At 37.5% G+C, this 12,618-nt stretch overlaps 2 protein-coding genes across 3 annotated transcripts; both read left to right on the top strand.

Annotated features, from left to right (window-relative positions):
* The first annotated feature begins 428 nt into the window (after positions 1-428).
* On the top strand, positions 429-5,592 carry LOC116302799 (very-long-chain 3-oxoacyl-CoA reductase-B). The gene is made up of 11 exons (XM_031712171.2): positions 429-610; positions 871-917; positions 1,572-1,647; positions 1,734-1,844; positions 2,309-2,367; positions 2,875-2,919; positions 3,274-3,308; positions 3,516-3,597; positions 3,997-4,062; positions 4,384-4,533; positions 5,159-5,592. Exons 1-11 carry the CDS (start codon positions 430-432, stop codon positions 5,294-5,296), a joined length of 990 nt encoding a protein of 329 aa, XP_031568031.1. The 5' UTR covers position 429; the 3' UTR covers positions 5,297-5,592.
* A 946-nt stretch (positions 5,593-6,538) lies between these two features.
* Positions 6,539-12,545, top strand: LOC116302802 (neogenin). 2 transcript variants are annotated; one of them, XM_031712177.2, is made up of 9 exons: positions 6,542-6,981; positions 7,657-7,938; positions 8,543-8,875; positions 9,290-9,435; positions 9,714-9,867; positions 10,287-10,375; positions 10,755-11,019; positions 11,467-11,581; positions 11,711-12,545. In XM_031712177.2, exons 1-9 carry the CDS (start codon positions 6,915-6,917, stop codon positions 11,802-11,804), a joined length of 1,545 nt encoding a protein of 514 aa, XP_031568037.2. In that variant the 5' UTR covers positions 6,542-6,914; the 3' UTR covers positions 11,805-12,545. The 2 variants fall into 2 exon arrangements, with proteins under 2 accessions (XP_031568038.2, XP_031568037.2); XM_031712178.2 differs by lacking the exon at positions 11,467-11,581 and having other exon boundaries at positions 6,539-6,981.
* The last annotated feature ends 73 nt before the right edge of the window (positions 12,546-12,618 follow it).

Below are 12,618 nucleotides of genomic sequence, written 5' to 3' on the forward strand. Positions count from 1 at the left end.
GAAATTGTTTTTGATGCGTGACTGTAGGCGATAATACCGTTGAAATGGATTGTTTTTAAATTCAACATCTTTGATTTGGACAGTGGAACATTGCGATGAAAGACAAACACTGCACACCATGCGAGACAAACACTGATTGTAAGATGAAATTAACCAGAGAGTGCTCTATTGCTTGGTATCAATCAGCTGTCATTACCAGCCTACAATGACAGGCAAACACTGCCTTTCATGTGCTATCAACCAGAGAGCACTTCACAGCTTCTGGTAAAATTTCCTCATCATAAGATCGGAAATGAATGGAATCCGCAAAAACGTATAATTTTTGCACCTCAGCTGTGCAGCAGACCGTGCAAACGCTTTATAGAGCAAACCCAGATATTTGGGGTACCTGTGGTGTCACGTGCTAGTAGTTTTGGGCTTCCTGTACGTATGCGATTCGACCGGTTGACAAGAAACATGGCAGATTCTGTTCTTTCTGTTGTTGGAGCGGCTTTCCTCGCTTATCACGGTCTTAACTTTGGACTTCAGGTCCTACAAGGCATAAGGACATTTATTCTACCATCTTTGGGTTTTAAAAAGAATTTCAAGCGTAGTTTTGGCAGCTGGGCCGGTAGGTATATATGTTTCTTACGCAACTGTGGTCTCTGTATAAAAATCATGTTTTTAGTATACTTAAATTTGAGGGGAAAAAATTACTAAAGTACTAATGCTAGTGCAATGGAAAGGGGGGTTTTAGGCTTATAGCTTTCTTTAATGCAAGGAATAGATTATGTATGTGGAAATACTAGCGAGAACTTGTGACCATGGAAAATTAAACACGCTATTAGCCCCGGCTCGCTGCAGACTGTTCATGTACCTTTTTCTCATTAGTCGTGACAGGTTGTACTGATGGGATTGGTAAATCATATGTTAAACAGGTAAGGAAACTTGGGATGATGGTATTAAGGATGTGCAACTGATTAGTCCTTTCCTCCCACCCTCCATCACCCATCCACCCACCTATTCATCCACTCAACCACCCATCCACTCAACCACTCATCCACCCATCCACCCACCCATTCATCTACTCATCCACCCATCCGCCCACCCATTCATCTACTCATCCACCCATCCACCCACCCATTCATCCACCCACCCATTCATCCACCACCCATCCACCACCCATTCATCTACTCAACCACCCATCCACCCACCCATTCATCTACTCAACCACCCATCCATTCATCCACCCATCCACCCATCCACCCACCCATTCATCTACTCAACCACCCATCCACCCATCCATTCATCCACCCACCCATTCAACCACCCATCCACCCATCCACCCACCCATTCATCTACTCAACCACCCATCCACCCATCCATTCATCCACCCACCCATTCAACCACCCATCCACCCACCCATTCATCCACTCAACCATCCATCCACTCATCCCTTTCTCTCTTCCCATCCATCCAACCTTCCATCCATCCACCCTCCCATCCAACTATCCATCCATAACTTTCTCTACCCATCCACCCACCCATCCATCCGTTTGTGAGCACTAAATGTTGTGTAACTGTTGTTCTAGTTAGCAAAACAAGGGATCAATATCGTCCTTATAAGCAGAAACATGGAAAAACTAAAAAATGTGGACCAAGAAATAAGTGAGTACATAAATTATACACTAACTAATTAAGTTACACATTTTTCAGAGAAATATCTTCAGTATATTATTGTGGTTGTTTTTCAGGGTCTCTTTACAATGTCAATACTAAAATTATTGTGATGGACTTCAGTGGCGGACCAGAAATTTATGAAGGTCTGGAGGAGAAACTAAAGGATCTTGAAATAGGAATCCTTGGTAAGTAATTAGTTAATACAAGGTCAAAAGAGGGTTTCATAGAGTGGAGCTCTTAATTCAAAGAATCCAACTTTAATTTAGAAATGTTGATCTTATTGGCAAGGGAAAACTGGACCCTTGACACACAATAGAGAACTAACGACACTAAGGGAGTAAATCCTGGGGAGCATGGTCGGTAAGGGTAAAAAAGAAAACAACAATCAAAGGGTGATGATAAAACAGCGAAATTCATTTCATTTTTCAGTGAATTACTGTAAGACTAGTGTAATTATCGAGAAGGAAATCATATACTTTACGGGCAAATGTTGATCAACACATGGCAGTTAGTTATATCATTACCTAACATCAACAATATAACATTCTTGATTTAAAGAAATTAATTCTTCTTAGATAATTGTTATGGATAAAGTTATATTAATATTAAATAAATAAATAAATTTTATTCCTTCCTTATTTTCTTCAAGTCAACAATGTTGGAGTTGGAGATTCATGTCCTGACTTCTTCCTTATGTCATCAGTGCAGGTTAGAGATATAGAGGATATTACATGGGCGCGCGGAGATACGAATTTTATCTTCGAGTGTTGAAAAGAGATTTTCAACACGAGAAGATAAATTTCGTATCTCCAAGCGGCCATGTAATATTCTGTTTATTATATAATTATCAATGAAATATGTTTTGGCTTTTTCGGGCAATTCTTTCCGTGTATTTTTGAATAGCCATCGCAATGGTGTTATTTTCACACGTGAAAATAACATGTTATTTTCACGTGTGAAGATATCAATTTTTCGAAATAGAGAAAAATAGATATTTCATTGGTAATTATATAATAATAATATATATTTATTATTGATATTATATTTATATGGAAATATTATCCCATTTTACTATAATAAACTTCTACTGAAACATACTGTCGTGCATGTCTTAATAGACACCTCCCATTATCAGGTTACCTATTTTTTTAAATAAAAATCTAGTTGGTAGGCCTTCACTCTTTTAAACTAACCTAAATTTTAACCTTTTTTCAGGATGATCTGAAGATGCTTAACGTTAATGTGCTGTCAGTTGTCATGGTAATATGATTTTTGTTAGCATTTGCTCGTTTGCGTTGGATTCGGGGCATGTGGGGTCGACGTCTAACCTCGGCCTTAGTATTATATTTTAGTATCATATTTTAGATCTTATTAACCTACTTTGGATTTTATTACTATAGCTTCATATTTTAGCTTTTAACCTAAATTATTTATTATCTTATATTTATTAGGGCTCCTATTGATAGCAGTTATACATTCCATGTAACTGAAGGGATTACCCTGTTTAAATAAAAGTGTTCATTCATTCATTCATTTTATTATTTTTCACTTGTATAATTATGTAATTTTTCAAACTGTTAAACTGTAATTTGTTTGATTATTGTTCTTTATCAGATGATGCATATCATTCTTCCAGGCATGGTCTCCAGGTAAAAAATATATCTTTTTCATTGCTTTTTGAAAATACTTGATTTACATGTATAAATAATAGAAAAGCATCAGATTTCTCTGAAACAAGAGATTGTATGGAAATGAATGTAAAGTGCAGGGAGGTTGGATGTAGATAGGTAAAACATCCCCCACCCCTCCCCCCTCCCCACCATTACTGACTGATACATATTTATTTTTGTTTAAAGGAAAAAGGGTCTTGTCATCAATGTATCATCTGTTGCTGGCAGTATGCCAATGCCGCTGATAGCAACTTACTCTGCCACCAAGGTTACTATTGAATAATCAGTACTATAGCTGTAACATTTATTGTTAATCAAGGACAAAAGACATGGCCACCATTTTGGTTGATATGACAAAAGGCACCAAGATCAAATCTTTTGTTCAAGTCAACCAACATGGTGGCTATGATGTCACATGTACAAGGACCAAAGACATGGCCACCATGTTGGTTGACATAACAAAAGAGACCAAAATCAAATCTTTTGTTCAAGTCATCCAACATGGTGGCTATGATGTCACATGTACAAGGACAAAAGATATGGTCGCCATGTTGGTTGATATGACAAAAGAGACCAAGACTAAATCTTTTATTCAAGTCATCCAACATGGTGGATATGACATCACATGCACTCTGACATGCAAGAATATTTTCTTTCTTCTATTTAGGCATTTGTGGATTTTTTCAGTAGAAGCTTAAACACAGAATACTCTTCAAAAGGAATCACTGTTCAAGTTAGTATAAAATTATATAAGTATGATAAATAAGAAGGTATGTTGCTATCGACAACCTATCAACAACCTACCAACAACCTACCAACAACCTACCAACAACCTACCAACAACCTACCAACAAGTACAAGAATGGATCAGGCACCCCAGTAATTGGAACATGTCCATTAAACCACACTAACATATCACACCATTTTACTCTAATAACACATTAATTTATTAAGAACTAGACTAAGACTTAGTGATTATTGAATTTTTTGTCATCAGTAATCCATTTATCCTTTTGACACTTTTGAACTTTTTGATCTTTTTGATATTTTGTAGTGTGTAATGCCAATGTTTGTATCAACAAACATGACAAAAAACATGCCAACCAGTGCTTTGGTCCCCACTGGTGATAACTTTGTCAATCAAGCCCTTGGAACTGTTGGAGTGGAACCAAGGACTTGTGGATACTGGAGTCATTCACTGCAAGTAGGTAGAAAACTACAGTTTTGAACTCTGTTGCTGAAGGTTAGAATGTTCATATGTTCCATTGAATGTTCTTGGAATTGAAAAGTGTTCGTAATGTATTGTTGAAGCTGTGAATTTTTGAATCATTGATGAGGCCCTTTTAGGGGTAAATTCCCAGGGGGGTACTCTTGCCCGTTTAGGTTAGGAATGTGCCGCTGAGCCCTGTGAACCCTGATCCTGTTCAGAGTAAAAAAATTGCTGAAATTCATACCCTGTTCCAGAGCAAGATTGCTGAAAACCCTGTTCCAGAGCGAGTGCGATTATATATACCCTGTTCCAGAGTAGAAACGCTGAAAACCATACCCTGTCTGACGGCATGTACCCGTATAGCGAATATAGGGGAGTACCCCCCCACCGGGGGTAAATTCTGGCAAGGGACATCACCTTGAAATGGCAATAGGAGAGCCATGAACTATAGCAATGAAGCACATACCACTCATATGAATTACCGACAGCTAGGACCTGTTACTGAGGGTCAAATTCTGAAAAACGACACAAGAAGGTTTTGAATTTGCAACATATTCAGTTGTGACAGATAAAAGACATTGGTACCCCTCGTAATTGTCCTGTTTGTAACAACTTGCAGGCATGGGTGTTCTACAACATTCTGCCTGGATGGCTGAGGTCCTACATAATCTGGAAAATCTGGTATGGAATAAGAACTATGGTCTACAAGAGGAGAAGAAGACAAGAAGAACAACAAAAGTCAGGACATAATGATTGATGTTCATACACTGTTTTGTTTATGGAAAATACTCTTGTTTTATAATATGCCAGTCTAATCATCATTTATGACCTCTAAACCTCCTTTAATAACTACTGCATTGGTGATGCTATGTTTGCTCAGAGCAGGAGAAGGGTTGGAACTTTTCACATAATATTATTACTTTTTAGTAATAGATTTTATCATATAATAAATCTATAAAATACCTATATTTCTCCTTTTCGAAAAACTGATATTTTCACATGTGAAAATAACGTTATTTTCACATGTGAAAATATCGTTACCATGTGTATTTAATCTATTAGTTTATGAATAAAAACGTTTTATAATAATAAAAAGCTTATTAAGTTGATTTTATGAATAATTATATAATAAACAGAATATTACATGGGCGCTTGGAGATACGAAATTTATCTTCTCGTGTTAAAAATCTCTCATTCATTTGCTTCGCTCCCTCGTAAGAGATCTTTTCAACACTCGAAGATAAATTTCGTATCTCCGCGCGCCCATGTAATATCCTCTATTTATTAAAAAAGATACTCAGTGTGTGCATATATCATCAACATATTTACAGCCACTACATTAGTATTTTCTCCTGAATCTCCAATCGCTGGACCCCCAATGTGGACCCCCTCAAAAATTCCCTAATGTTAAACATGTAATATTTGCAAGAACATCTCGAAATTTTAAAATATGGAAATTTTGTGTTTTGTTGTTTGATGCTTGCCAAGTTTTAGACTATGGAACTGTCTGTCTGTCTCTCCATCCATCTGTCTCTCTGTCTAAATATATGTTTGTCTCTGTCTGTCCTTCTGTCTATCTATCTGACTGTCTGTTTGTCTATTTCTGTTGATAGATTTTAAGTGTATTTATTCCTGATAGTGTCATTCATTTATTGTGCTATTTTCTGCTTGACATCTTCAACTTCCTGGTTTGTGTGAATAGGTATCAAACACCATGGGTTATGACTGATTTTTATGCTTGAAGGCAGAATAGAAGATGTAAAAAGTACCTTAGCTATCAAGAAAAGTAAAACCTTATTGCTTGAATGACCTTCTTCGGAAAAGTTTTGGGGGTTTTCTAGGTTCTTTATTTTTAGAAACTTCAACTGAACTTGTGAAACATTCGAGTTTCGTACCGGAAGTGCTTCCAAAGGAACTCGAACTCCACTTAACTTTTCCTTGTGTTCTCGGTATTTTTAGAATTTGACATCATAATCAAAAATGACCAGATTGTATTGCCTTTTTATACTGGTGGGGGATTTGATTTCAAGTTGAGTCTGTGATGTGATGTCTTATCAGAAGATATTACTATACAGCCGAAACTGTTGTCCGAGTGTCGATATTTCCAAGAAAACCGGAAGTGATTTGTTGGTTTGAAGGTACGAGGAAACTCGTAAAGGCATTTGTTTTAAAAACAAAATCCACATCACATGATATTCATTTGGTACCTGAGACTCGGAAAGAATTTCTAGGAAATCTCTTATTGATCATAAAACTACCTGCACAGAACTGCTTAGCTCTTAACAGATCTGAACACAGCATTAGTCAACCGATTTCGCTTTAGAAGAAGCAGGAATAAATCCTGAAAGAGTACGTCTACCACAAGAGAAGTTAGTATGAAAAGGTTTTCTGTTCTTGAAGTATTAGTGCTGGTGCTAGTTTTCTTGCTGTTTGAAGTAAAAGGTAAGTCGCGTAAAATTTATTTTTATTTTTATGACAAAAGAAATCAATTTTTCTTAAATGGTTCAAGCGAAAGTTATCATCTCCATGCGCCATTAAATTTAGGTCCAAAGTTGGTGGGTTTTTTTTTTTTTTTTTGCGTTTTGATCTAGAACGATATTCAACTTGCTAAAATGGGAAGTCTGAACAGAGTACATAATATGTAAATCTTATGTTATGAGAAATACGAAAGATTAGTGCTACGGCCAAGGAAATTTTTCGTCCGCTCACATTGATGTCATTATGCAATGTTTCTAGTCAGTATTATTTTTCAATAGATTTATTGAGGAACAAAGAACAAAGGGTTTTTTTCGGGAAAAAGAAATAAGCAGCAGACTATAAATTTGGGCGTTCACATTATTTTAACCAGGGATGAAGAACAACAATCCGCAAAAGTACATTTCCAAGAAATATGGTTATAATTGTCGGTTGCGCACAAAAGCGACTTTGTGGTTTGGTTTTCGTGGATAATATTTCACAACGTGTTTGGAAGAGAGTGAGGTATTCACAAAGTGTGAAATGTGGTCGATCAGAAAGGGATTCCGCAGACAGAGTGACTTTATCAGGACCAACTAGCAATTCTTGTTCGTGTTTTGTAAAAAAATATCAATATGTTCTAATTTTTGACATTTTTTTAAGGCGAAGTTCATCTTGTGACATTCGCCAAACAAAGGATTATAGGAAAGGGACAAAATCTACAAATAAATTGTACGGTATTTGGCGAAGATTCTGGGTCAAATTTTGAACTAAAATGGAAAAAAGTTGGCAGTCTAAGAGATATCAAGTCTCGAAAAGTCGCCAACAACACATTGCAGCTACAGATACAAAGTGCAAGAAAATCAGATGAAGGGAAGTACCAATGTGAGGTCACAAGACAGGATCAGCTTCAAAACAGCACGTTCGTTCGCGTCCTGGTCAGTGGTGAGTGTTATGCTTTTCTTTATACAATACTCCTTATGCCTAGATACTGACCGTGTAAATCTGTTTTTCTTGTAAGCATTACGTAGACCTTACATAAGTATAACAGGATTCAGAACAAACAAAGTACGATGTAAGCAGATAAGTGGATGATTAGTGCGCATGCGTGAGTTGATTCGTCTGTTTTCTTTTCAATACTGTGTTATTCATTAAGTTCAGTGCTGTTTGCTGTGACCTTGAGGGTAAGACGCGAATACGCATCAGTTAAAAGCAGGTGTTTTCTAATGATAATGCATGTGGACGGAGCAGGCAGAATGAAACAGGATTACCGGAAAGGTAAACGGAAACTCGATAGCTGCACTTATCTGAGTGACAATTCTTGGAAGAAAACGTACAGCACGAATCGAGCGGTCAGCGGTAAAGTGGGAGAATTTCACAACTTTCCCTGTACATGGGAAAATAATATTTGTCCAGTGTGTTTGAATAAACACTAAAGAATCTTGATAACTATAGCAGTATGTTGATGGACCCACATGAGTAAGAGTTCTGTTTTTACAGTTCGTTGAGATGGTAACGACACTGATTAGTTCCATTATTTGAATTCTAGATTTACCGACCAAACCTTCAACCCCAAATTGGCGCAGCATCAATTGGCAAATTTGCTTCAACTGGAAGCCAGTCTCCATCGAAGGAGGTTTACCTGTGACGTATAAAATACAATATCGATGTCTCTCTCAGTGTGACTTGGACGATGATGTCAATCTGCTCAGTAATGGATGGCACGAGGCTTGCAAAAATACCTCACCTACCCCTGGACGGGAAATGAAATGTTGTCTAGAACACGTGACTTTGTTTATTAAGTACGAGGCAGTAGTAGTGGCAGAGAATGCCCTTGGGTCTGTTACAAGCTCGCCTGTCAATTTTTCACGCGGGATAGAGAGTAAGTTGACTAAAACTAACACTACTTTTCCTAAAATTACGTAACGCCTTTTACTTGCAATCTTCTTCTACCAAGAAATTTTCCGTGTTTTCTGAGAACGATGGATTCAAAAATATTTCTGATTTAAATAAGATACATGATAGCAAGTTTGTTATTCAACATCCAAGACAGCTCACTGATTGGTTAGTTACATCATCTCTTAATACTGATAATCGGTTTCCCAATGAAGATCGTCAAAATGCTTTTGCACATGCGCAAATAGTAAATTGTTCGGAGGGGTGAGTTGGGAGGGTGAGGGGTGAGGTGGGGTATGATTGTTAGGGTAAGGGGTGAGTTGGGAGGGTGAGGGGTGAGGTGGGGTGTGATTGATAGGGTAAGGTTTATTGATTTTAATACATATTATTTAATGTTTAGCTATAATTGGCCCACCTCAGTCCCTTCGAGCACAAGCAATAGGGTATGGATCAATAACAATAGATTGGACCCCTCCACCAAACTCGTTTTTTTGGCAGATGAAGTACGCTATCCTCTACCATGCACAGGGAGACTCCACTAACAAGGTACTTAATAGTTATTGCTAAATTACTTGCGATACATTCCCTGACCGAGAAACGAGAGACAGATTTTTTATGATTCCGCATCCTGATTGGATGAACAATGATCTCAATCGCGCGCCGTAATTGGATCTGCGAACGTCACGTTTTCGTACCGTGACCGTGCTGTGCCAAACGGTCTGATTGGATGACCAGTGATCTATATTCCGTGCTGTGTGCCATGTTTGCGAAATCTTTTCGAACTTTGTTTCAGATACTAATCGTTATTAATTTCTCATAAACAGACCATCATATTAGATAGCAATAGACAAAATCACTATCGACTAACGAATCTACAGCCGTATACCAGCTATACGATTTACGTAGCTGGTATATATCCAATAGACGGCAGAGTTGGGATTCCTGTGGGACCTGTGGTTGTTCTAACGAATGAAGAAAGTAAGTAGTCAAGCTTATATAAATTATGCTCACTTGTTACTAGGGGAAACGTGCGTTACTGTGTGTGTAATTAAAATCTCGAATAGAATACAATTATCATGAAATAGTCACGTCCTTTTTTCTTATATGACGTCAAAAATCGTGCGTTTTGATTGGTTGTTGGAAATACTACCGGATTGTGATTGGTCCAAAACCAATCAAAATGCAGTAACACTTCTACCACTTCTACCACTAGATGAGGTTGTACTAAAAAAATGCTGTCCCTCCCGCCCACTTCACCCCATCCCCCCTTCATCCCATCTTCCAATCACCCCATCCACCCCATCTCCTCATCCATCCCATACCCCTTGCCCACTTCACGCCATCCGGTACAATGCCACGCACACTACGAGACCTCTGACATGGTGTTTGCTTTGTAGATCCCTCAGATGCTCCAGAAATAACGGACTGGGATTCAATAGTTTATCCAGAAAACTTCAATAAACGCAATGTTACGGTCACTTGGAAGGTAAGAAAATAGACTCGTGATGAGAGCACGCGGGAGAGACGAAGGACAGAGAAACGGTGAAAAGAAAGTCGTAGGTCGTCAAAAGAAATGACTACGCATTGCGCATGTTTTGGAAAGGGGAAGGAGAGATGGGGATAAAGTGATGTCACGATATTTCTTATCGCGTCATATTAGGTAGTGTGGAAATAGAGGTAGTGACCAAACTGAGTCTCCGCAGCCCAGCTTCCTTCTTCGAGGTCCGTGATATATATATTAAGTTGACAGGACTATTTGAAAGTAGTTTTCCCTTTTTATAATATAATTACGAATAAACGTTTCGCGCTAGCTGCTTGTGGTTAACATAATATTAAGTTTTGTATCTTTGTGTTCTTATATCTAGTTGCCACCGAAGGCCAAATGGAACGGAAAGATCCAAACCTTTATCATACAGTATAGAGAAATATCAAGAAAACGGATCGATATCATGTCGAATGTCCCATGGGGGAAGAGCGTTAAGATCAATAGTTCCTCGACAAACAAAGGAATGATCAGCAATCTTCGTACTAAGTCTGCGTATGAAGTAGAGATGCAAATGTGTAATGGAGCTGGGTGTGGAGGGATTGGTACCCGGGTTGTAATCAGTGGACTTAAAATGTCTCACCAAGGTAAGATAGTAAGCTGATGAAGTACGAGCAGTAGTGCTTTTTATCAAGTTTTAAAACACCAGGCGTACCGAGTGGTTTTATTCCTGATAAAACACGATCTGCAACTTTATTGAACAGCTTAAAAAAACTTATGAATAATTATTATATCTCGCGTTCTGATTTGTTGTGAGCGCGAGTATTGTGAGAGCACACTCCACGCGCGCGAAATAATAAAAATGTCCAAAATGATGACGACTACTGTATTGTCTATCCGCTACGCGTCGTGGTTCTCCTTACATTTCTTTTGTTTTTCCACCATGGACAATTAAATGACACGGTCCTTTTAACAGCCATATGGCTCTACCAATCCAGTGCGTGCTTTATAACTACATACAGCACGAGCAAATGTTTTCTATTTCTTTATGAATGAGATGTAGCTAATAGTGTCTCTTAATTTTTGCTCCACAGAAGAAAAACAAAAGATTTTTGACGATCATCTAATAATACTTGTTCTAATAATGTTAACTGCAATCGTGTTGTTCTTTGCTGTTACTGTTCTGGTGGTATGCTTCAGGATGAAAAGGTGTGCGCTTTATTTGATTTCATTTCCCCCCTCCCCTTCCCGGGTTGGGACAATATTTTTCTTTCAGTGGTAGGGTGAGATGAAGTAGTACATAGCCAAACTAAAGTCATGTTTTTTTGTAATCATCAGAATAAAGCAAACGGATGATGAGGGAGCTCCAGCTAAATGTTACCCACTGAAGAAAACAAGTTATGATAGAATGGACGGAGAAATTATTACTTAACGAAGAAGAATTGCTGGGATTGATTGACTACTCTTTATTTAGTTTCTTGTTAGATTATACCAAGCTTGATTTAAACACGATAGAAACGTGACCATCAGATCACTTCCTTTTTAAACGAATCAGCAACAATAGCCGTGGAAGCCATTTAATAGTCCCAACCGTGATTTCAAGAAAAAAATCAAAAAATGTTTCGTAGAAAAATTCTTTGATTTAACATATATATATTATTTATTTATTTATTTTCTAACCGGTATACACAACAACACTGACAGAAGAGGATGATGATAATGATGATGGTGATGGTGATGATGAGGGTGATGTACATGATAGTGATAGGAATAGTGATAGTGATGATGATGATAGTGATAGTGATGACGATGATGATAGTGTCAGATAATGACGATGATGTTGATAGTGATAGTGATGGTGATCATCATGATAATAACTATAAATATAATTGCATTTATAATGTATCATGAATCTAGATTCATGCAGTAAGTGAATATTTATTGAGTTAGTTATTTAAACATAATTTATATCCAATAAGTGTTAGTCAAACAGTTTTTGGGTCGATGAAGCAAATCATTTATATATTCTGATTTATATGTATATCGTTTAATTAGTTTCAAATAGTAAAAACTGATTGTAACAAAAGGACTAGTATAGGACTAGTTAGGAGTAAAGACTCGCTTTACGTTGTAAATAAATTGCAAATTGAAAAAAAAATGTTTTGTTGGTCAATAGTTTTTGTTGCTTTTGAAGCTACTGTCCTTGCGTTATATGCGCGTCGGTGCAGATTTTGAACCCAGAACTC

Source organism: Actinia tenebrosa, unplaced genomic scaffold, assembly GCF_029948245.1.
Source record: "Actinia tenebrosa isolate PJP-AT-01 unplaced genomic scaffold, QUT_ActTen_1.0 PGA_scaffold0__85_contigs__length_37466705, whole genome shotgun sequence".
NCBI lineage: Eukaryota > Metazoa > Cnidaria > Anthozoa > Actiniaria > Actiniidae > Actinia > Actinia tenebrosa.